Raw genomic sequence first — 26,237 nt, forward strand, 5'->3', positions numbered from 1 at the left:
AAGGAGAGGGAGAGACACTTCAGGCAAAGAGAATAGCATGTGCCGAGACAGGAGAGATATCAAAACATTGTGTAATGTGACTCCATGGGGGGAGAGAGTGTGAGTTGTGGAGTGGTGGCCAGTGATAGATCATAGTAGTGGGATATGTGAGAGGCAGGTTATCCAGAGCATTTTTTGTTACTCCATCATAACAAGGGAAAACTGATCTCTCGGTAATGGGGTGCTATCTGGCTTAGAAGGTTTCAGATATCTAATTCCGTATGTTGACTGGCAGAATTACAGAGGACAGAGAGATTCTGGAGAGTAGAGGAGATGTACTGCCCACAAAGGTAGGAGTGAGTAACAACAAATGTTTGGATGCATCAAATCATTAATGCTTTTCTCTGTGAAAAGAATAAAACATTTTAGATCTTGTAAGAGAAAGATGTGCATTTTTATTCTTTTAAAAAAGAATTTATTTATTTATTTTTAGAGAGAGGGGAAGGGAGGGAGAAAGAGAGGGAGAGAAGCATCAATGTGTGGTTCCCTCTCACACACCCTCCAATGGGGACCTGGCCTGAAACCCAAGCCTGTGCCCTGACTAGAAATCAAACTGGTGACCCTTTGGTTCACAGGCCAGAGCTCAAGCCACTGAGACACACCAGCTAGTGCAGCATTTTTTATTCTTTTGTGATTAACAGTGTGCTTGTTTAGGAATACAAAACTTAAGCTCAACTTCTTCAAGTTTTGTGACAAACATTAATTAATGATCTAGAAGTAACTTGGTTCCAGATGATTTTAGAAGTTACTAATGATATCTTTGTTTTAATCTCTTTGATTATATATCAGGTGTTATCTTTTAGAAATCTGTAAGGTCACAAAAAAGAAATCATAGCCATCTTTTGAATCATTTGAAACATTCTTCAACTTTGTGCTATAAAATATATGAGGTCAAGAAGACTTTTAATGAGGCTAAAGTCAAGGCCAAATGTGTTTTTGTCTATTTAAAGTTATCTGAGTAATGTTTGAAAATGTATATTGACTCTTCAGACTATTTTGGAAGATGATCATTTAGATCTAATTCATATCAATTAATAGGTTGCTTGGCTAACGATTACAAAATAGGATGCACAAAAATGTTAAGGATTTCTCAAAGTAATACTTAAGTTCTGTGTGTCATTGGCAAGATCTGAAAATTGAACAGAAAGAAGCCAATGAATTTCAGTTGTCTCCTGATGTCATTTACGTTGGGGTTAGGGTTAAATAGGAAATACATACTTAGATCCAATTCATCTTCAAAAAATATACATTACAACTGAAGTGTTCCATTGAGGTTAAATGTTTGGTTTTGACATAACATTAATCCAAGGGACCTGAAAAAAAAATTTAATATAAATCCTCAATCAACTGCATCATTAATACTTTACCTCTAAATAGGAGTTCGTAAAATGCATTTAAAAACAAAGAGTATAAGATTTATCAACTACCAAGAAATTTAGAGATGGTATCAGTTACATGGAGAGGATTTGAGATTAAAACACTTTTAGCCAAGGGTATTAATTGGAGTTGATAATCATTATAGAGGGTTACTATTACTGTTATGGTACCTAAGCTAGAACATGGGGGTTGGATCCTTTGCACACAAACAGTTCACAAAACTGCTTTTAATAGTCCTTATTCTGCAGGACTGCTTGGTGGATCATGCAGTATGTTGTTATAAAATTTATGTGAACTTTTAGGTATACAGATATCAGATCAAGTACAGGTTTTATTAATGAGGCGTATTTTAAACTTCCAACAATGAAAAAAGAGGCCAAGAAATTAAATACAATAAAAAATGAAATATTTATTCTTTTGGCTCAATAATGACGTAGCTCACCATTCTTTTTAGTAATAGCAATTCCCTGCATGCAGCTCATCAGAACACTACAAGTAAATAGTTTTGTAAAATGAGTTAACATTAAATTTTTGGTTTGTGCAAAAAAAAATGATATCCTTTTAGGTAATTGCACAACTTTGCCACTTTTTTATGGCTAGAAAAGACACAACCCAAGTTATATCTCTAATAGCTTTAGTGCAGCAGGAATTAAAAAAATAAGACTAGTCTGCATAAGCAAATACTACAAAAGTTGAGTAAAAAAAACCTTCCATGAGTAAAGGGTTATATATTGAGCAACCATAATTGGTAGAAAATGATCTAGGATTGAGTTTTTGACCAATGTATCTACTATTGGTATGATAGAAAATATATTATAACAAAGAAATTCACAAAACCCAGTGTCTAACTTTTATTTTAGGAAATTATCCTTTGAAAAGCCTTATGAATTCAAAAGTTTGGAGTTGTGATTAAAAATAAAAAGCAAAAGCATAAAGTGAAATAAATTGCCATGTCATCAACCTGAAAATAATTTTCTTATGTACAAAATGCAACAAATAAAATTGATCATATTTTTACATTATTTATATTTAAACAAGTTTTGGACATATTTTTAGCAAAATATGAAATATAGGTTTTGACAATAGGCAGTATGTCGTGTGTTTCCTTGAAATCTAGAGAGGCACCACACAACACTCAAGTTAAATTAAAAATGCAAAAGTAAAAGTGCTTTTAAATAACTGTAAGCTATTCTGCTTGACACACTAGACAGAGAGCTGGTTGAATTCACTCTACCACTGACATGTGACTTCTTACCAAGACTTACGAAGAGTGGATTGAGTAAAATAGAGTAGCATAAGCAATATTAACATGCATCAGTGATAGTCTTCAAACTATTTATGTTTAATGAATGGTACAGAATACATCCCTGTTGGAAGCTCGCAAAAGACACATACACTGTGGTACATATTTGATTTAATAGAAGATTTTTTATCAGGCTGTATATATACTTATATATATATATATTTGCCCAAACATGCACCACAGGAAAAAAAAACTATTTACATAACAGAGGGTGTTTAATTGACATAAAATGTTAGCTTTGCTAAGAGCAGAAGATGGCAAAGCAATACTTCAGCAGAAAGTGGAACAACTATCCTAAAGCAATACTTTAGATATTCTATACCTTTCTAGAACAGATTATTAGATTACTTTTTCTTTGAAAGCATTTAACCAAAATTAAATATAGAGCTCTGGAACTTGGAATAAAATTTGCACTTGCTGAAACAGAATACTTTACCTAAAAATAATCCTTTAAAATTAGGAGATTTTACAGGCACATAACTGTTCAAATATAAATGAACATAGGCTGAAACACTTTCAAAATTAGTCATCTAGAAAATAATAGAGTACCTGAAATTGTTGACATTAGAATTTTGTTTCTGGTTTTGAGCTAGAATTTCATTTCTTGGACAAAACAATTTTGTCTGATTATTTGAGAAACTTTTGGGATAGGAACACAGGGATCATATACTTTCTTCTCAACTTAAACCTCATTTACAAAAATAGCGACAGAGTATTATGAATAAACTATGAATTAGGTACCAGGGACAAATTTTGTAAAAATATGGCAGATATGGAGGTTAAAAATAGAGTGGATGCAAGTACTGTACTAAAGGTGTTTGGTGTAGTTACAATGATCACTTTGCACAGCTATCACTACAGTCTAGGTAGCCATTGAGTTTCTCCTCAGCAGTGTCAGCTGGTAATGAGAACAGTAACCTTTTGTCAATGCTGACACCCTGACTCACAGAGTTGTAGTGACAGAGCGGCCACTGTCTTGTTATAGGCACTGACCATGAGTATTTGTTGAAAGTCAGTTTGGCATAGACCTCCTCTGGGAGTGCAGTTGACACGTAGACTTTACCTTCATAGGCTGTAAACAATTGATTACAAAGATAATTCTGTGTTTCTTTTTACTTTTGATTTTCCCTGACCTCTCTCCCTTTGCTTTCTTTTTCTGGTTTATCTTTCTCGAACTTTTCTTTGTCTGGCTTTGTTACACTATCATAGGAAGGAGGAGAGGTGGTAGAGGAACTTCCATCTGTTTTTTCTGGGGTGGAGTTCCCATTTAATTTATCCATAATCATGTCTTCTTTTATAGGTAAGTCAACCCTCCCTTTGATTGCCTCTTTATTGTATTTACTTGATACGTTTTTTAACCTTTGCTTTAAAAGATAACATCTGAAATTATGCTGAATGATAGCAGCAGACACCTCCTCTTGTTTGCGTTTCAAAGTGGTTGTGATAGGCTCATAGGAGACTTTGGAAGGGTTCGATGCCATGAACCGGTCTTCCATCTGTATTCGAAGGGCATCCATCTCTCCGCTCTCACCCAAAACGCGCTTTGTAAAGGCAAATAAAATGTCGAGGCAGTGGATCCGGTCTCCACTGACCATGGGCAGATCCATGGCAATGAGCTGGACTTTGTTTGGTTTTGCTATGAGAAGTGGAGGATCCAGAGCAGCTGCGAAATCAGAGAGCTTAGAGAACTCTATAAACTGGGTGGCATCAGGATCAAACTTCTCCCAAACCTCGTAGAACATCTCAAAGTCGTCCTCACTCAGGGGCTCTGCACTCTCTTCAGTAGCAACACTGAAGTTCTCCAGGATGACAGCGATGTACATGTTCACCACCACCAGAAAGGAGATGATGATGTAACTGACAAAGAAGAAAATCCCAACAGATGGGTTCCCACAGTCTCCTTTGACTGAGCTTCCAGGGTGAATTGTGTCAGGGTCACAGTCAGGGGGTGCACTGTTGAGAATAGGCGCTAACAAACCATCCCAGCCAGCAGAGGTGGTAATCTGGAACAGGCAGATCATACTGTTGCCAAAGGTTTCAAAGTTGAACATGTCATCAATCCCAGCTTCCTTTTTAACATAGGCAAAGTTGGACATTCCGAAGATGGCGTAGATGAACATGACCAGGAAGAGCAGGAGGCCGATGTTGAACAGCGCAGGGAGGGACATCATCAGAGCAAAGAGCAGCGTGCGGATCCCCTTTGCCCCTTTGATCAGCCGTAGGATTCGGCCGATCCTGGCAAGGCGGATCACTCGGAACAGGGTCGGGGACACAAAGTATTTTTCTATCATCTCAGCCAGAAACATGCCTATGGAAAAACACAGAAAACAGCTAAACAGTGAATATCTTATGCTTACATGAATACTTCATCTTGGCAAGGTCTATGAAAACACCAAATTTGTTATTAATATAAACCTTTGCTAAATATTTGGATCTATTCTCTAATTTAGCAATTAAAGATTATAGTTTTATACAACTTTTCCAAAATGTCATAAGCCAATATAGAGTTTTGCAAAATGCAACAAATTAAATAATCTCAGGTAGTGATATGGCAATTGAAGTTTATACACATTTAATTGCTGTGAACAGGTATCCTCACATATGAAATGTGCCAGTTAAAAACAAAGATTGTTTCGGAAATCTCCAAATACATTGTTTTCTATTTTTGAATGCCAATATTTTTTAGTTAGAGGAAAATGAACGAGATTATTAAACTTTAGATCAAAACACATTATGATTCTCAGATCTGATTTCCATATTACACAGCGCTCAGGCCTTGAGGGACCATCCTACAACTGCATCCTCTTTGTAATGAAAACGTTCTTACCTACAATGGAGAGAATAACCACCACAAAGTCAAAGATGTTCCAGCCTATGGTGAAGTAGTAGTATCTGAGGGAGATAAGCTTTAGCACAAATTCTCCAGTGAACAGGATAATGAACACAAGGTTGATCCGGGACAAAACCTGCGTCATGTGTTTGCTCTGGTCGTCAGTCTCCACCATCATGGTGACCATGTTCAGGCAGATGAGGATCATGATGCTGATGTCAAAGACTTGTCTGGTTACAAAGTCAAAGACCATCCCTTGGAATTTGTTCTGGAAAAAGAGAGCGGCAAGAGGAGGTTAACATGCATATTTCAAAAATAACGATCCAGTAAAATTGCAGTGGAAGTTCTTCCACAGGTGGCCACGAGATGTGTACACTTCTCACATACCCCAAACAATTCTGTGTGCTCTGTTTCTCCTCACATTTGAAAAAGAGAAAGAAACAAAACAATTTCATATGACAAGAACACACCATAATGGGTTTGTTTAGGTTCTATGGGAAAATAAAACTGAATAAGGCATAAATTGGTAGCAGTTCACAGATAATATGTATGGGCTTTGCTTGACTTTAAGAACTATGATTGTTTTTACAAATAATAATGGTAACTAGTAATCATGATTTACAAAGTAGATTAATATAGACAGACTTATAAATGAATGAACACCGCAATTCATTTTTCAGTACTTTAGGACTGATAGTATCTTCTTTCCATCTCTCTCTCTCTTTAATTTTCTGTTTAATTCTGCCTCTTTTAACTGTTACATTTAAATGACCTTTGGTAAAGCAGGATCATGCCCTTTTGTATACCCTGTACCTCCTCCTTTCATCTCCTACCCAGCTATAACTTCTCTTAAATATGTGAAGTGAAGTCATTTATAGGATTCACAAGACCTTGTCAAGTTCTAGCAATGACAGGTTTTATGATTTGGATATGATATTTACCTTCTTTGTGCCTCAGTTTTCCTATAACTTACTCATCTAAGAGGATGGATGAGTTAGAGTACATGTCTGTGAACACAATACATCATTATTATGCCTTCCTATAATTATGAAGCTCTACAAACTATGTATTCAAATATGTCCTTTTTTGTGTATTTCATGAAACTATATTGATGACATCCTATTCCTTTCCAAAAAGGTTAAGTATTTTTTAGTCATAAAAATACAGAGAACAAGCAGCATAGAGAAAGGCCATGGGTGTTGGCTGGGAAATCTGAAAAACTCCATCTACTTAAAAGGCCAAGAAGGCGCCTATAACAAGGTCGGAGGAGTAGGAATTGGCACTTTGTTGGCAGCGGTAGGGGTCACAGGGGCATTAATTAGCCTGCTTGGAAAAGTAGTTATCAGGAACCCTTAGTAAGTGGCTTTCAACTGACAGACTGTAGAGAACATTCCTCTATTTTATAGAATTTAGTAATTCTTATTGAGTATCTTATTGAATGTAGCAGTTGTGAATTGTGTTACACAATATGGACTTTACAATTAGGCCATATTATGTATTGGTGATATCACACAATATGTTCTCATCCAGAGCACTGGCCAGGTTCATCATACAGACATAAGGCTTTGGAATGTTAAAGAAAATGAGTCATTCTTACTGCTGGCCGAGGTATGGGTTTTTGAGGTTTCTTAGACCCAAGTTTCTTCATTGCATTGTAGTATTTTTTCTGTTCCTCTGTCATAAAAATGTCCTGACCTCCAAAGTAAAGACATAGAATAAAATTGGTTACAATCTCAACATGTGTTACAACACACTTTTATGAAAATATTCCTGGGTCTTTCCTTTAATCCTTAGTTTTTTAAACGGATTATTACCTTGTTTCATACCGATTTATTCTACTTTTTCCACTTACATGAAATTCTGAGTACTTTAATATTTTGTAAAACCCATAATCACATAAAACTCTGGTTAGTATAGGATCTTAATTTGATTATATTATACTTGGAAGGATGATCAGAGATCTCCAATATACTTTCATGAAGAAAAATGTTTTCTTAGACTATTTCACTGTTGACAGTTTTACTTCTTTATTCAACAGTTTTTGAGCACCTCGTGTGCACTAGACAATGTACCTGGTACCAGAATTACGTAGCCAGGTGAGCCCCTGTGTCTGTGTGCAGAAAAAGCAGTGCAGGCACTACAGAGATAATAAATCCAAGGCTCAGAAGTGGACTTTATGTAGGAGGCTACCATCAAGCTAGACCTTAAAGGATGGTTGAGGGTTCACTAAACAAAGCATTCCAGGAAGAGAATATATGCTGTGTAAAGTCAGGAAGGTAGAAGAACGTGGCTTGCTCAGAAAAGGGCAGAAAACCCATGGAGCGGCCGTGTGTGGAGCAGGAGATAATGTTGACAGTGGGTGGACAGTGACTGAAGAGTAGGAAAGTGGATATAGAAAATGTGTTATGGGAGTAAAGGAAGCTGAAAAGCTAGGTGGAGATAGTTCCTGAAAGGCTCCATAAGCACGGGTAATGCAATGGAGGCCCACTGGAGGTTTGGAAGCTGTGGTCACATTTTTTGGGTCAGAAAGACACTATAACAGATTTGCAGAGGATGAACCTAGAGAGAAGGCACTGATTGGAGCTGGAATCCTTTGCAGCTGAACTGACAGTATAGTGAATGGAAAAGAATATCAAAATGACCAACGACTATCATGACTCTGAGTCCGAGTGTCCACATGTAACAGAACCTTAGACTGGAGAAAGGTGAGAGTTGAGGAATACTCATCTTCTTTTTCTGTTGGTTGAAGTTATCTATGATGACACCAATGAATAGATTCAGAGTGAAGAAAGACCCAAAGATGATAAAGATGACAAAGTATAAATACATATACAGATTTTCTTCATATACAGGCTGAAGTTGAACCTAAATAATATGGAAAATATTAAATATTTAAAAACACAAAAAGTAATTAAATTAACAATTTAGTGAGTAGTATTATTTAATATAGAGCTACTTTTGCCTTGCCTTCAGAGAGTATTCTGCAAAAAAATTTCTTTTTTTCAAATTGGCATGACGTAGCATAATGAAAGTTTGTAATTTTTTCATTGTTCTTGTATCTGCTTCCCCATTGTGGCTTATTTGTACATATTATTTGGAGTAAATAACAGTGATATCAACAAGGAAAACATTTTGAGTCTACTATTAGTTATATATATATTTTGCCGTATTTTGAATTTAGGTTTGGAAATGCCGGCTCTTGGAGATACAGCTTTAGTAACAGAACATCAACTTTTATCATGAAAATACAGCATAAACAGATATGTTCTGAGTAATTATTTTTATTCCTATTTTTAAAATTGAGTTTCCTTGAAACTTGTCTGCTTTTATCATGGTGGTTTTGGAAGCTGCTTCCCAGGCCCTGGTTTATCATACTCCCCAGGGACAGGGAGAGACAAGTTGCTACCCCACTGAGCATCTTTCTTACTCTTAAGAGTCTCATTTACTGAATCAATATTATGTCTTCTAATTCATGCAATTAGATAACTTTTCATGTTAGATATATATTATATAATAAACATGTCAACCAAAAAATTACCTATATTAAAGTGTATTATCTTATGAAAATCATTTCTACATACAATTTTAAACATTCTGATAACATTTAATATAAAATTCTGGACTTTTCAGTTAAATTAGCACAAATATTCACCATGAAAAATCTAGTAGCTATGAATAGTATTTGAGTGATACTTACATCTCGTGAATCAACAGCTGCATACATAATGTCCATCCAGCCTTTAAATGTGGCCTGTGGACAACACATATTTGAATTCTGTATAAAAACCTAATCTAAGAATATGCATTTTACTATATGAAAATATGATAGTGTTATTATAATAACTTTTTGTACAATATTATGAAATGTTCTATAAAGAGATTAAAGTGAATTGAATCAAAAATGAAACTGAAATAGAACAAGATTTTATTTTGAGTCTGGAACTGTTTTCATTGTTTTTCTTGGAAGGTTTTCCTTTTTTTTTCTATGCTAAAATTGAACTAGATGCTTGATTCATAAAACTCCCATTTCAGTCTCAAATCCCTTTCATGCCAAAAGTCAAGATCTATGATTCAAACCTATGGGATGTTTAAACACAACTCAGTCATTTTCATGAATAATTATTGATTAGTTAATATACTGTCAATTAAATCAAAGTTATTAAACATTCTACATTTCAAAATTTATTCCATAAAATTCACATTTCCACACATTTTAGAACTATACTCTTTAGATGTTGGTATAATTAATTACATGGTTAATAATGCATTTATTTAATTATTACAATATATACATTATTATTTTAATACATTAAATTGTTCCTTTGGCAATGATTGCTGCAAAAAACTAGAAATGCATTAATAGCATAGTATTGCTCAATAATATAACAAAAAAACCCCTCAAGAAGCAGAAATATAAAATCACATTAAAACATACTAAAAGCTGAACACTAGGGAAAATACATTATAACATAACTGCACCAAAAACCTGCTCGACCTAATAAATGAATTTGGCAAAACAGCGGGATACAAAGTCAATATTCAGAAATCATAAGCATTTTTGTATACCAACAATGAAAGATCAGAAACAGAAATTAAAAAAAATACCATTTGTTATAGCAATGAGAAAAATAAAATACCTAGGAATAAACCTAACCAAGGAGGTAAAAGACCTGTACTCAGAAAACTACAGAACACTGAAGAAAGAAATTAAGGAAGATACAAACAAATGGACATGAAATATATACCGTGTTCATGGACTGGAAGAATTAACATCATCAAAATGTCCATACTACCCAAAGAAATTTATAGATTCAATGCAATGACATATTTCACAGATTTAGAATAAACATTTCAGAAATTTATATGGAACCATAAATGATGCTGAATAGCTGTAGGAATTTTGAGAAAGAAGAACAAAGCAGGAGGGATCACAATACCTGATATCAAACTGTATTACAAGGGCATTGTAATCAAAACAGCCTGGTACTGGCATAAGAACAGACACATGGACCAACGGAACAGAATAGAGAGCCCAGAAATAAACTCAAGTCTTTACGGTCAATTAATATTTGACAAAGGAGGCAGGAGCATAAAATGGAGCAAAAACAGCCTCTTCAACAGATGGTGTTGGGAGATCTGGACAGCTATGTGCAAAAAAATGAAACTCGATCACCAACTTACACCATACACAAAAATAAATTCAAGGTGGATAAAAGATTTAAATGTAGGTTGTGACACCATTAAAGTCCTAGAGGAGAACATAGGCAGGAAAATCTCAGACACTCCACGCAGTAATATTTTCACTGATATGTCCCCTAGAGCAAGGGACATAAAGGAAAGAATAAACAAATGAGACTTCATTAAAATAAAAAGCTTCTGCACAGCTAAAGAAAACCACATTAAAATGAAAAGAGAATCAACCATATGTGAAAATATATTTGCCAATGATACCTCGGACAACAGTTTGATCTCCAAAATATATAAAGAACTCACATGACTCCACTCTAAGAAGACAAGCAACCCAATTAAAAAATGGGCAAAGGACTTGAACAGACACTTCTCCAAGGAGGACATACAGAGGGTCCAGAGACATATGAAAGGATGCTCAATGTCACTAGTCATCAGAGATGCAAATTAAAACCACAATGAGATACCACTTCACACCGGTCAGAATGGCCATCATAAACAAAGCAACAAACAACAAGTGTTGGAGAGGTTGTGGAGAAAAGGAACCCCTAGTGCATTGTTGGTGGGAATGCAGACTGGTGCAGTCACTGTGGAAAACAGTATGGAATTTCCTCAGAAAGCTAAAAATGGAACTGCCTCTTGACCCGGCAATTCCACTGCTGGGATTATACCCTAAGAAGCCTGAAACACCAATTCAAAAGAACCTACGCACCCTAATGTTCACAGCAGCACAATTTACAACAGCCAAGTGCTGGAAGCAACCTAAGTGTCCACCAGTAAATGAATGGATCAAAACACTATGGTACATTTACACAATGGAATGCTGCACAGCAGAAAGAAGGAGCTTATACCCTTTGCAACAGCATGGATGGAACTGGAAAGCATTATGCTAAGTGAAATAAGCCAGGCAGTAAAGGACAAATACCATATGATCTCACCTTTAACAGGAATCTGATCAACAAAATGAACGAGCAAGCAAAATATAACCAAAGACATTGAAGCTGAGAACAGGCTGACAGTGACCAGAGGGGAGAGGGGAGAGAACAAATGGGGAAAGGGGTAAGGGGTTTGCAGAAGCAATTATAAAGGACACATGGATGCTAACAAGGGGGGGTGGAGGCAGGGGAAGGAGGTAGGGAAGGTTGGGTTGGTGGGGAGGGATGGGGGAAAAGGCAGAAAACTATTCTTGAATAACAATAAAATATGTTTAAAAAATAACATAACTGCAAAACATCTTCCTTACAGTTAAATCAAGCTTATGGTATAGGTGTTATCAACCACTTTTGTCAGATATTAATCATTCAAACAGAAGAACATCAGAGAATGATCTTACTTGAAACATTTTGAAAATGTTTTCAAAACTCACACAGTAGCCACTTACCACTTGAAGCAATGCAAGATATCCAGCACCAACATTATCAAAGTTTACTTTGACATTTTTCCACCGAGCATGTTTGCCGAGAGCCTGACAATCGCTCAAATTGTTGACCTCGCTAATTTCAAACATGTTACCCGTAGTTGTGTTAACACAATGGTAGAACTTGCCAGCAAACAAATTCACACCCATTATGCTAAAGATCAGCCAGAAGATGAGACAAACCAACAGCACGTTCATGATGGAGGGAATTGCTCCAACAAGAGCGTTCACAACCACCTGGAAGAGGAAATGAGGATAAGGAAGCTTACAAATCGTTAAAGTGGAAACCAGTCCTTTCATTTATTTAAGACTAAAATGGGTGTGAAAAGAGTTAAATAAAAATCTAGGTGGACAAGTTGTTTCCTCTGATATATTCTAGGACATATGTGTAGGGGAACACAAACAGTCGCACAACAAAAAAGCTAAAGGATTTTAAAAGGCAAAAGCTAAAAGCAAAATATGTCAAAGCATGAAAAGAAAGAAACAAAACCTGATAAAGTAAGATGGAGTCAGAAAATGTTTGTATGCTGGGGAAAAAAAGAAAAAAAAAGATACATTAAATATCAACAGAAGAAATAATCATCATTCAACAATACATTTTAATTGTCAAGAGTGTTAATGAGTGATTGATGATTTGAAAATGTGATTAAATAAACCCTTTACAAATAAGCAAAGTATTAATAATGCATTATCTGTATCCTCAAGTAAGTTGTTTTCATGGCTATGAGAAAAGGATTAGGAGTTTGCAAGGTCCTTTTTGGCCCCTATTGGTAACTCTCAATTTAAAAAGTGTATTGAATTAGGAAATGATATGGAATTTGTCTCTGGACATAAAATTACTGAATGTGTGCCCATTATTGCTATTCTAACTCTCTAAAATGTTCACTTTGGGGCACATGTTACTTCAGGAGGCCCACCTATTTCATTAAGGAGAAATTAAGTCACATTTCCTTTCATTAAGTTCAGAAGAGATTAAGATGTATTTTGAAATATCTAGGGCTGTCAGCAGTATCTTTTCTTATCTAATTGAATTTAGCTTATATTGAACTATTTTGTCAAGAATGTATATTAAATGAAACTATTAATTTTAAAATATTACAAATATCATTTTAGAAATCAACACCAAGGAATTTTAAATTGAAATCATAACCTTAAATCTAAAATGGTAATAATTTCATAGGCTACTTAAATTTTATTTCTTTTAGAAATTAAGTCAAATACACTTAAGTCAGGTTTTTTGCTACTAAATTTTTTAAAAGATTTAATTTATTTATTTTAGAGAGACAGGAAGGGAGGGTAAAAAAGAGGGAGGGAGCAAGAGAGGGAGAGAAACATCAATGTGTGAGGTATATTGGTTGCCTCTCACACACCCCCAGCCAGGGACCTGGCCCACAACCCAGGCATGTGCCCTGCATGGGAAGCGAACCGGTGACCTTTGGTCGGCAAGCCAGCACTCAAGCCACTGAGCCACACCAGCCAGGGTGCTACTATACTAAAATTTTTGTAAAATGACCGCCACAAGTTCTCTTGACGTCAAATAAATTCATAACATATTTTACCATATTTTATAGTTGAAATGTTAATTCTGCCATATGACTGAATTGAAAATGACAGAATATTTTTTCGGATTAGAGCAAATACATGTCTTTTGTTTTGTTTCATTGATGTATCCCCTCAAAAATAAATTATTAACGTGAAACCATACAACCAGATGATGGCTTAAGTAATGTCAGTAATGGTAAAAATGTGGAGTGAAAAGAACCTGAAATTTTTAACTTTATACATTTCATCTGGTGACATTATCAAGTCTCAGTAGAATAAAATTATAACGAAAAACCAAGTATTTCTTTCTTGCAGTGATCTGAAAGTCTGGAGAGCAGATTCATTCTCCCCCATGAGTGAGTCTCGAAGCCAAGGCTGAAGTGTTTTTATTGCCCAAAGAAACCACCCCTTAAGATAAAAGAAAGCTCTATGACCTCCAACAAATTCCATAGCCACGTGTCTTTGCAATCTGGATTCAACGAAGCTGACCTTTGTGCTAAACAGTATTTTGAGGGCCATTGCGAGTCAATATGTATACAATTGTGTACTTTATGTTTAGATGCATAAAATACACACTAAGGAAGGGGCCTGGAGAGGAAAATAGAAGTGCTACAGAAAAAGTCAACCTCATTCAGAATGCTCACTTAAAAGGAGATCTATAAAACAAACCCCAGGGGTTGCCTGCAGTGTTTAATTATCTTAACCCCCTTTGCTTAAGAAATATAGATTTGGTCAGAGGCTACAATTTAGTGCTGTTTTCTTGTACAACAGTTATTTTTATCACTGGCATTAATTGAAGAAGTAAAAGCACACAAATACCATTTTACCTTTCATTCATGACCAGTAATTTTTGAGGGATCGAACTACCTATTGAAGAAGAAAAACAGCCTCTAGGGTGCATGTCAGTAGTAAATAGTCATTTCAAAGTGTATAAGCAATGAAAACAAAGAAACAGGGTCACACGGTTTATGGATGTTGTTGAAACATCCTTGAACGTTCATCAGAAAACCTGGACTCTAGTCGTCATTCTGGCACAGACAACTTTTCGAATGCCTGTTTCAATTTCAGGAGTCTAGGTTTAGTGACCTCTATGAGTCCTGCTGTGAAATTTTGTAATCCTATGAAATAAATTTCAAAAGAGTATGGCACCCCTCTGTATCTAAATCATTACCTGCATTTAATTTTGATATGAATTATCAGAAAGCTTTTATTCTTCTTACCCTCATGCCTTCAAACCGGGATAAAGCTCTTAGAGGTCTTAAAGCTCTTAATGTCCGGAGGGATTTGATGGCGCCGAGTTCTGAGTAGCCGAGAGCATTGGCTACCAAGCTAACCAAAGAAACCTACAAAAAGAAAAATTATTCATCAGTCTAACAAGAAATAAACTGTTGGCTGAAGGCATAGCACATGCTGTTTACTCTTTAATGACAACCATATAAAACTCCAGACATCTCTAGGCAGCTTTTATCTTCCACATGGTGGGATCATCTCACATGGTGAGCCTCATCTCATACTATTGCTTTTCTTCCCCATGAAACAGGAACGCTTGCCCATTTTCATAAACATTTGTAAACTCCTCCAGGTAGATATTTCACCCATGCAGACCTTTTTAATATTTATATTAGGGGTATGTATATCAGGATTTGGTACAAAAGCCATATCCTCCAGGTGCCATAGATCTGTGCTTAATATCATTGAGTTTAAATCATGCTTCTCTCCTGAATTTATGCAGTATCTTGGCTTTTCATGGTGGAGGCATTTGCCATGTAATAGAGTCAGTACATCCAATGGATGGGTTAAGGGCTTCATTTCTTCAGAAAAGGGCTGTTGGAAGGGGATCTACATGAACCCTCCCTAACAATGTTTTGAGGGCAGATGAAAATAATGGACTGCTCAAGAGCACATGGTCTAAAGGGTGACACCAGAACCAGAACTGAGGCTCCAAAGGCAATTAGAGCCACTGTCCCCTCATTGTTTAATTTAGCATTCATCTCATTTACTGGGCTATTCATTTCTGTCTAGTGTTTTCTGTCACGGAAGACTGGGAAGATAGGAAAGGTTATTAGAGAACACACAGGCTTCTCTATTCTGGGCTCCTCGCCTCAGGAGGCATTGACAGCTTTTTTATGTTTCTGAAGACTTTCCTCATCCTCACAACCAGTTCCTTTATTTAAAGATAAATGGCTGCAAATTTTTCAAGACCCTGAAATAAGGAAGTTAATGCTTTGAAAGGGAAAGACAAAGGCAATGGCCAGAACCCGAAGGTACTGGCCGGTTAGGAAGTTGTGGGTTCAAAGGCTGGGAGGCACCTATCACTTGCATATAACCACCTCAAACTGATGTCTGTGTGTGTTGCTAGAGAAGCTGTGCATTCCTACTGAGTACCCTTCTTGTGGTAGACCTCACGTCATTTTGTGTAGCACAAAAACTCATGTTATTGAGTCAACTATTGTGAAAAACAGATTATGCTTTAAAGGCAATTTTGAAGTAAATAATTTTAATGATTTGCAATGTAATTAAAATTTGAAAATCATGTCCTCTATGGATAGGCTGCTTTACATCTTGCAATGATCTTCTTTAGTCATTATCTCTGTCTCAAAGTTGTCAGATGACTACTCCAAGGAAAGGTAGCAAGAGGCAAGTTGATAACTGGAATTTAGGTCTTTCATTTTCAAGTTCAGTGTTTTCCACATCAACAAACTTGTACCCAACTCTTTAATATGTAATATTTTAATCTTCATCTCTTTTGTGTCAATCACAAAAGGTACTCTTGGTAATATATACAAACAAAATCCCTATGCCCAAAACCGAGTTTTTAGTATAAATTTACATGGCTCTAGGTACCTCACCACACAGAAAATGCTATATGAAAAAACTGTCTGTGCTAGGTGTCCCCAGGGTGGGTTAGCTGACATCCACATTTTTCCACATTCCAATGGCAGCTAAGCTGAGAAGGATAGGAAAAATGCAGGAGGGATTGATGGTTCTGAAGAAGACACTGCAAGATTTGTGACTGGTTAATGAAACAAGTGATATGAATTTATTTCCCTTAAAATGGCTAAAGATAATTTTTAAGGTTAATATAAGTTAAGAGATCAAAAACATATGATTACTTCCATATAGTCAGATAATACATTCAAAATCAAGAAGCATTCCCATTAAAAAACAAATAAAAGAATATGCCCACTATCAACATTATTATTTAACACTTTCTTGGAAAAGAAATAGAAGCTATAAGAGTTAGAAAAAATGGAAAATTCATTATTCACAGATAGATTTTTGTTGATCTCAAAAAACAAAAACAGAAATAATGGAATAAAGTGAAAACTATTATAAACAAAAAAACAATAATAAAATTATTTTAGGTACTAATATATTATTTATTTTTACAGTCTGTGTATCTTTTGGAACTATTCAAACTTCAAAATATTAAAAAAAGAATAAGTCATCTAAAATATTATTTTAAGATGAAGAACATGTGAACAGGAAAAATTTCTTCCTATACTAAAACCAATTACAAATCTGCAATAATTAATGCTGTCATATTAGTAGGCAAATAAATTAATGAAACAAATTAAAACTAAATTAGACCTAAGATATACCAAGATTTAGCATGTAGATAAGAATAACATTTTCAGTGAGAAGTAAAAACAACTTAAATGGGAAACCATTTTGAGGAAAACAGTATTGGCGCCTCACCTCACACTAAAATAAGTACCAGACTGATCAAAAATTAAAACAAAATTGGCCCTGGCCGGGTAGCTCAGTTTGTTAAAGCATTGTCCTGATACACCAAGATTACAGGTTCGGTCCCCAATTAGGGCACACATGAGAAGCAACAATGAAAGCACAAATAAGTGGAACAACAAATTGATGTCTCTCTCTCTCTCTCTCTCTCCTTCTCTCTCTCTCCCCATCCACTTCCTCTCTGTCTATGTAAAATCAATAAATAAAATTAAAAAAATAAAATAAAAATGGATGAAGAAACAAAACTCAAACTATAAAACTGGAAAGAAATAAGAAAAATATTTTAATGATCTTGAGAGGAAATAGTCTTCAAGAACATGAGAAAAACCAAGAAAAAAAAAGACTGATAAATTTGACTCAATCAATATGAAAAATTTATACATGACAAAAAACAAAATCAAGAGACAAAAGCCCAAATAGGAAAAATACTCATACCACATGTGACCAAAAGTAAATTTTCTTAATATAAAAAGAACTCTTATGAATCAGTGACCAAAAGTCATTAAACAAATAGTAAACTTGCAGATTTTTTTAGACTTTCATTTTAATCTATGTTTGAACAATGCATTTAAACTCCCTATTGAAATTCAACTTGAAAGAACACAAAGTAATACAAAGAATGTGAGAACAAAGAGGAGAGTTAAAAATTATGGATATTAATGTCCAAAATACATTAAGAACTCATACAACTCAACACCAAGCAAATAATAATCTGATTAAAAAATGGGCAGAGGACCTGAACAGACATGTCTCTCAAGAAGGCATACAAATGGCCAGTAAGTATATGAAAAGATGCTCAACTTCACTAGCTAGTAGGGAAATGCATATCAAAACTACATTGAGATACCACCTCACACTTGTTACAATGGCTTTACTCAACAAGACAAGTAACAAATGTTGGAGAGGTTGTGGAGCTGGTGGGAATGTAAACTGGTAGAGCCACTATGGAAAACATTATAGAGGATTCTCAAAGAATTACCAATAGAGTTACCACATGATCCAGCAATCCTTTTTCTGGGTATTTACCAGAAAATTTGAAAACATTTATTCGCAAAGACATATGCACTCCTGTGTTCACAGAAGCGTTGTTCACAGTGGCCAAGACATGGAAACAACCCAAGTGTCTTTTGATAGAGGATTGGATAAAGATGTGGTACACTTACACAGTGGAATATTACTCAGCCATAGAAAAGAGGAAATACTGCCATTTGCGACAGCAGGATGGACCTTGAGGATATCATGCTAAGCAAAATAAGTCAGTCAGAAAAAGCTAAGAACCATATGATTTCACTCATATGCGTTATAAAAAACTGAAACTCATGGACACAGATCACAGTGTGGTGGCTACCATACGGAGGGGGTGTGGGGAGGTAGTAAGGGTAAGAGGGGGTCGGATATATGGTGACAGAGGATAATTTGACTTCAGGTGGTGGGTGCACAATGCAGTATACAGATCATGTATTATAGAAATGTACACTTGAAACCCATTCAGTCTTATTAATGTCACCCCAATAAATTAAATATGATAAAAATAACAAATCTGGACTATGGAGAGCACAGGAATGCTCACTTTCTCAACCACACAGAAACCCAAGTGCCTTCAGAAGCCAAAGGGCGCTAATGAACTCTTCAAAGGGCTCTGGACCTGGAGGCACCAGGTTCCTCTCATGTAGGAAGCAAATGGATGGCACTGAAAACAATTGATTGAAAGTCTCTCTGCAGGAAAGCTGGACACTCTTGAGTCCCCTCATCCACCTCTCTTTAGCTCTGCCTGAGAGCAGAATGGAACAATATACTTCCACAATTTACAGAGTAAAGTCTGTATTTGCAGTAGAAGTCAGAACATAAAAGCAAGAATCTACACTGTGATACCACAAAAGCCTCTTCAATACATAGTGAAATTGAGGGGTTTCTTTTATTAATAGTGCCATAGGGTTTAAATCGCACATGGACTAACTCAATATTTCTTAGAGCAAGGGCACCTAGGACTTGAGATTGCTAGATGCACACCTCCTCCCTTCCACTCCAGAATGCTCCTGTTTCCTATCTGCCAGGCAGCTGCTGAAATGGGGCTCAGATAGTGGTGAGGGCCAGGTACAAAGCTGCCATTGAAGTGGTGGCAAAGGGCTGCTGGTGAGGACGGGAGGTGGGGGTTTCTGGAGATGGTGGGATTTGGACGGCTGGGATGGGTAAGGTTTATGGCAGGAATGGAGTGAAGGATATCCAGTGTCTGTGAGAAGGAAAGAACAGTTCCTGTGCAAAGTCAGTCAGGAATGAGAGGTCATTTTTATGTAAGGGGAGTTTGTAACTCAGGGGCTGCCTCTTTCGACTTCTACTTCTATCTTCAGCTTTTACAGTTTATTTATCTGTCTCTAACTCTGCATAATTGGAAAATCCCCAATGCTCACAACCTATATAAAAAGAAATATCTTGGTCATTATGCATTTTTGTTTGTTTTTTGTTTGTTTGTTTGTTTTGTGGGAGTGGGAAGCTGGAGATAATCTACACGTTCATCCTGGGGAAAGATGAGTGAATTCTGGAGGTGCAGTACTGTGGACTGCTAAATGATGCTCAGGGACATGGGTTCTACAAGGATTTCATTTAAACATTGCAAACACAATTATTTTAAAAATGAGGATGTTCTAAGTTTACTTCCTTGTCTGAAGTTCTATAATTCAGTAATTTCAAGATGATTAGTTCAAAATAACACTATATCGTATTTTTTGGACTATAAGATGCACTGGACCATAAGACACACCTAGGTTTTAGAGCAGGAAAATAGGAAAAAAACCCTGCTCCACCACTGCCCCACCCCCCAACCCCAGCCAGCCAGGTAAGCTACATTCGGACTATAAGACGCACCCTCATTTTCCTCCCAAATTTGGGCGGGAAAAGTGCGTCTTATAGTCTGAAAAATACGGTATGTTATTCATGCTGAAAAGACAAATCACAGTACTTTTATTTATGAATGCGTTATCCTTAATCAAATACAGTACTGGGAAATACTTCTATTTATGGGGTATGTAACTATGACTCTAACCTCAGGTTTAATAATTTGGGGAAGGATAAGAATAGTTTTTGTCATTTTACGTAGTGATTTTCTTCATCTACAAAATTGGGATCATAACAGTGGATGCCTCAGTGGTGGCTGTGAAGTTTAAATGAATTAAGACAAAGGTTAGTTGTTATTAGGATCATACAAGAGAGCCCGTATCTGCTGTGAATGTCACTGTTTAGAATCCTAGCTGGCGAGCTTGTGTGGTATCCCTTAGGAAGGGCTTTAAGAAGAGCAAGAGCAGTAGACATCTTTTTTTTTCTTTCTTTTTGTTCTCACCTGAAGACTATTTTTTCCATTGCTTTTAGAGAGAAGAAGGGAGAGAGAGAGAAACATCAATGTGAGAGAGAAACGTTGGCTGGTTGCCTCCCATATGTGCCAGGACTGGGGATCATGCATGCTCTGACTGGGGATCGAACCTGCAACCTTTCCGTTATGGGAGGATGCTCCATCCAACTAAGGCACACAGGCCAGGGCACCATGGGCACCCTACTACAGGAGGTCTTTGATGAAATTATAACTGGAGGTAGGAAGAACATTTAATAAGCCATTGCTTGGTCCAGTTAGTCATAATGGTGTTAGTATTAAAGGGGGGGGGCAGATCCCCAATTCATATTTTAGCTAGTAACATGGAGAATTTGCTAATTGATTGGTTGTGAGGAGTGACAGAGAAGGAAAAGTTGAAGATGGCATTTGGTTTAGTTTTATGGATATACCACCACCAGATAAACAGGGAATTCAGGGGAAAATACAATCATGAAAATACATGATTGGAGGGGGAAGATAATGAAGGGGAAAAAGTAGGCATCATCTGGGGAGCATTCAGAAATGTGGGTGGTGGATTTAGGAAAGACTACAATTAAAAACTTAAAATCCCTGTGCTAAAAGTCATGATCTTTTAAAGAATGGAATATAGAATTTTATACTGTTAATAGGATTATCTATTTAAACCTGGTCAGTGAGAAAGATATTTTTTTTAAATTAATGATGTTAAAAAAGAATTAAATCCTTCCAAAAAAAAGAAACAAAGCTAATCATTCCCACTAGAAGACATTTACAGTAAAAGCCAAAACACATATAGACTGTTTACACAGAAGTACGTCTGGAGAGAGATTAGAAGTTGATAGGAAATGCCAATAATTTATAGTTATTCTGTTCCTTTGGGAGATTTTTAAGATAATCTAATTCCATTCACCAAAGCTCCAGCTGAACAAGAGAGGTATGCAGATAAGCAGGCATTTTACTGTTTTCGCTCCCCACTGTGGCGTGTAGGGTGGGAGCTCTCTGTCTCGTGCACAGCCGTGCTGCAAACAGCTGTGCCCCACTGCCAGACAGGGGGTGGGGAGCACGGTGCGAGAGAGGTAGCTCGGCCGCTACCAGATGTGTGACATCTCTAAACCTCACTTTTTCAGTAGCAGAATAGAGATAATGAGGCTTACATCACAGGATTGCTTAGAGGATTAATAAATAAGTTATAATTCAAAAGAGATACTGATAATACATTTTGTATTACAGGGGTTAGGAACACAGTCATTTAAGTCAGACTACTTGGGTACAAAATCCATCTTAGCACCTTATTAGCTATGTTTACTTGGGCAAGTAACAATCTTTCTTTGGTTTAGTTTCTCCATCTGTAAAAAGAGAGTGATTATGGTTTCTAACTAATAGAGTTTTTAAGATTGAATGAGTTAACATATGTAAAGTGCTTTTAGCAGCAACTTTACACAGTAAGCCATTCCCACAGTAAGTGCTACGCATATTATTGTGCTACTACTAATAATTCTAGCTTCATTATTGAGGATGCTACTATATTAAGGATAAATGCAATGCAGAGACCAGTAGATTCTAGAAGCTGCTGGCAAATGGAAATACATATAAGATGCAGAAAGTGTTCCTATTCTGCTTCAGTTCACCTCAATAAGGCAAGCAGTGAGGGTTCTGAGGAGCCCTTGAACAATCAGGAAAAAGGTTCATGAGCAGCAAACATCATCAAGGGTCTTATTTCAACCATATCAGTAACCTGTGCTGTCTGTAAAGTGGATATCACTTGTGAGCAATAAATGTTTAATGATGGTGGAATCTTTTACTGAGACTATATTTGATACATCAGCACCTTAGCATAATTTAGAACCAAATTTAAAGTTGTCGTAAAAGATGCTCACAGGAATTTTCTTGGAGATGATATTTTCACAAAAATCTTTCAGGGCCATAAGAAATCTGATTTTTTTTTCAGTAAATGATGATCATGTACTTTATTGTGGCATAAATAACAGCATCTAGAGTATAGCTTGTGTATTTATAGTATAGGATACTTTGTTTGTATAGGAAGATAGTATTTTTCTGACTTTTCAATAGGGAGATTATATATATCATACAGAATCAGAAAAAATGGCCCATCTAGTGCAGTATTCTGGCAGACAAAGGCATGGATTAAGTTGTCCTACTTGATTTTAACCTGAATTATCATACTTGCTGTCTCTATCTCTTAATCTCTGTTCTTTCCTCAATCTCTCCAATATTTCTATACTTTATCCTCATCACTTCCATGTGACAAATTTTATCCATGACACAAATGACCTCTATTTTGCTAAATATGTCATTTCTCAGCACTCATGTCACTTAACCTCCTTATAGCCTTTGACGAAATTGATCACTCTTTCTTTGGAAAAACCCAGCTCTCTTCTCTGGGCTTCTGCAACAATATCATGTATATTGCTTTTCATCTAACTGCTACTTAATCTAATCTACTGGCTCCTTCTCTTTTGCACAACTTGTAACTGTTGTAGTGTTCCCAGAGTTTGGTCTGGGCTTCCTTGTCAACTTGCATTCTCTGTCTAGTCAGGGGTGTCAAACTCATTTTCACAGGGCAGCCACATCAGCCTCATGGTTGCCTTCAAAGGGCCGAATGTAATTTTGGGATTGCGTAAATGTAACTACTCCTTAACAGTTGAGTGAGAGCTCCACGCTGCCGCCAGGTAGAAACAAGGTGCCAGGCTGGATAAAACCAGGTGGAGGGCTGGATTCTGCCCGCGGGCCTTGTGCTTGCCACCTGTGGTCTAGATGATCCAGGGTCATGGCCTCAAATGACATCTACATTCTGATGACTCCTAAGCACCATAATCAGGTCTGGCTTCTCTCCAGAGCTCAAGACGTATATAAAATTCCACATGTATTTTTGAATGCTTAATTGGTATCTCAAGCTTAGCATACTCCTCCTCCACCTATCATCTGCTTGCCCTGTGAAACCTGTTCTTCTGATCATCCCTGTTCCAGACAATGGCTTCGTTCCCTACCCATTTGATTAAGCCCGGTTGAAACAAAATGTTTTTGAAGCCTCTCTTTTCTTTGAACCACACATCCAAGTCCATTGTTAAGTCTCATCACCTCAGCCCGATAAAGTTTTCTCTTTCAAATGCAACTCCCTAATTGGCCTCCCTGCTTTGACTCTTCGACATTCTTTCCCCCTGGCCAGATGTGGTCACTTTGGGACTGTAGATCAGATCTTTGCAAAGCCCCTTCTCTGAGTTTCTCATTGTAACTCTAATTAAAATGTAATAAATAACAATATACACAACATAGAGTAAATCATAGCCTCTACATACCTTTCTGAATTCCTTTTCTATCATTCTTGCCCATGTTGCCGCACACAAAGCACAACAGTTTTCCTTCTGTTTCTTAAGGGTCCTTGGCTCATACTCATTCCAGGGCCTTCAGATTGTTCTTTTCTATTCCCTTAGGTCTTTGAATGACTAGCCCATTGTTATAGGCTGAATGTTTATGCCCTCCTTAAAATTGATAGGTTGAAACTTAATCCCCAATTTAATAGTATTTGGAGGTGGGGACTTTGGGAGGCGAATAGGTCATAAGGGCAGAGCCCACGTGAGTGGGATTGCTGCCCTTATAGAAAAGACCCCAGAGAGCTCCTTTGCTCCTTCACCCATGTGAGGTCACAGCAACAAGATGCGATCTATAAGCCAAGATGCAGGAGGCCCCCAGACACTGAATCTGCCAGCACTGTGATCTGGGACTTCCCAGCTTCCAACACTGTCAGAAATATATGTTCTTTGTAAGTCACTCAGTCTGTGGTATTCTGTTACAGCAGCCCAGCTGGCCCGAGAGACCCTACCTCATCATTTGCCTCTGCAAAGACACTTTTTTCCCTAGACAGTCTAGCTAACATTCTCTTCCTGCTCCCACTTTGCAGTCACTCCTCATCCTATTATCCTGTTTTATTTAATAGTGGTAATCACCATCTTTTATCTTATTTTTAGATTTTATTTCTTTATATCTCCATTATCTATCCTACACTCCCACAGAGCAGGGATTTTCAACCACTGCGCACAAGAATTTTTAAAACGCGCGATACCTGACTATTGAGTCAGGGGCTCTGACCTCTTTCCCTTGGATTGTCAAGTAAAAAATATGACAACAGTCAGCACAACAGTAGCTGCCTGGTGTGAATGAATCGAAATTATACTTGTATATATCTTTGGTGTGTTGCACAATTTTAGTAGTTTATGTATGCCATGAATTAAAGAAGAGAGGTTGAAAATCGCTGCCATAGAGTATAAACTCTAAAAGAGCTTAACCTGTCTTATTTATATCTCCTTTGTCTAAAATAATATGTGACATTTAAGGTGTTCAAAGTATTTATTGAATAAATGAATGAATGTTAAGAAGTTGGACCGATAGCCCATTATACTCTACTTTTTCTTTTAGGTAAGGAATTAAAGAGAGTACATTTTTTTACATGAATAAATTCCTCAAGGTTTGAAAGTATATTTCTTCTGGTATGAGGCATTTCACTTGTTCCTCAGATTTTTCTTTCTTCTTTTTTGCTTTTCTTTTTTTTAGCTTTGTGTGGCTGTTTAGTTTTGTTACTGCAAAATACCTGATGGGTTGTGAAGCCCTTTGAAGTATTATATACCTTACTTGTCCTTTCGAAACTGTTTTAATGCTACATTTACATGAGCCTAGTAGTCTGAGAACAAGTCATTGTCTGAGACCACAGTAGTTCGTGTATTTCAGTCACGGTTTTAGACCCGCTTAAGGTAATATCTTACTTAAAGATAGAGGGCTTTCAGTACCAAGTTCTAATCTCTAATCTGCTAATTCATTCTCACTAAAAGGGAAGAAATTTTTTGGACACCATTCTTTGTCATTAATTTATTCATTTTTGACATTATTTAATAGACACCTAAATGTCTATATCAGGGGTCAAAAGACACAAACATGATACAATACCCCTGCTTGTGAGAGATTTTGCATCATATTCATTTCTTCTATATGGGGAAATATATGGAAATACTAAAAGTGTGATGTCGTATTTCAGTGAATGTAAATTTTTCAATAGATGTAAATATTCAGTAAAGTTCAGAGATTTTTGGTGCTCTATCCCATTTACAAATGACTTTAATACATGACAAAATCTTTTCAAAACAAAGAAGATTCTTAAATGTATTAAGTGTCTCACCATTTCAGGGAGAAGCTAAAGATTATAAATGCTAAATCCTAAAGCCAGTCTGAAAAATATATTACATTTATACCAGTCAGATAAGAAATCTGTGGGGTAAAGGAACACTGAATTGAGAATTAGGAAATTTGACACTAATCTCAGCATTGTTAGGACAATTCTTTAAACCGAACCTTCAGTTTAGAATAAACACTAGAAAATTGTCTAGAATAAAGGCTAGATATTCTTTAAAATCCATTCCAGGTGCAGAATATAAGAATATTAAAT

The 26,237-nt window shown here is 36.5% G+C and overlaps 1 protein-coding gene across 9 annotated transcripts in view; it reads right to left on the reverse strand.

Annotated features, from left to right (window-relative positions):
- Positions 1-502: 502 nt before the first annotated feature.
- SCN3A (sodium voltage-gated channel alpha subunit 3) overlaps positions 503-26,237 on the reverse strand; it is a 115,516-nt gene continuing 89,781 nt past the window's right edge. For all 9 annotated transcript variants that reach the window (XM_024579795.3, XM_045187344.2, XM_024579800.3 and 6 more), the window contains 7 exons: positions 14,916-15,038; positions 12,118-12,390; positions 9,247-9,300; positions 8,277-8,414; positions 7,147-7,251; positions 5,547-5,817; positions 503-5,027 (listed from right to left, as the gene is read on the reverse strand). In XM_024579795.3, coding sequence (XP_024435563.2) covers positions 3,832-5,027; positions 5,547-5,817; positions 7,147-7,251; positions 8,277-8,414; positions 9,247-9,300; positions 12,118-12,390; positions 14,916-15,038 — 2,160 coding nt within the window. In that variant the 3' untranslated portion in view covers positions 503-3,831. The remainder of the gene's footprint in view (positions 5,028-5,546; positions 5,818-7,146; positions 7,252-8,276; positions 8,415-9,246; positions 9,301-12,117; positions 12,391-14,915; positions 15,039-26,237) is intronic.

The sequence above is a fragment of the Desmodus rotundus genome, chromosome 2 (assembly GCF_022682495.2).
Source record: "Desmodus rotundus isolate HL8 chromosome 2, HLdesRot8A.1, whole genome shotgun sequence".
NCBI lineage: Eukaryota > Metazoa > Chordata > Mammalia > Chiroptera > Phyllostomidae > Desmodus > Desmodus rotundus.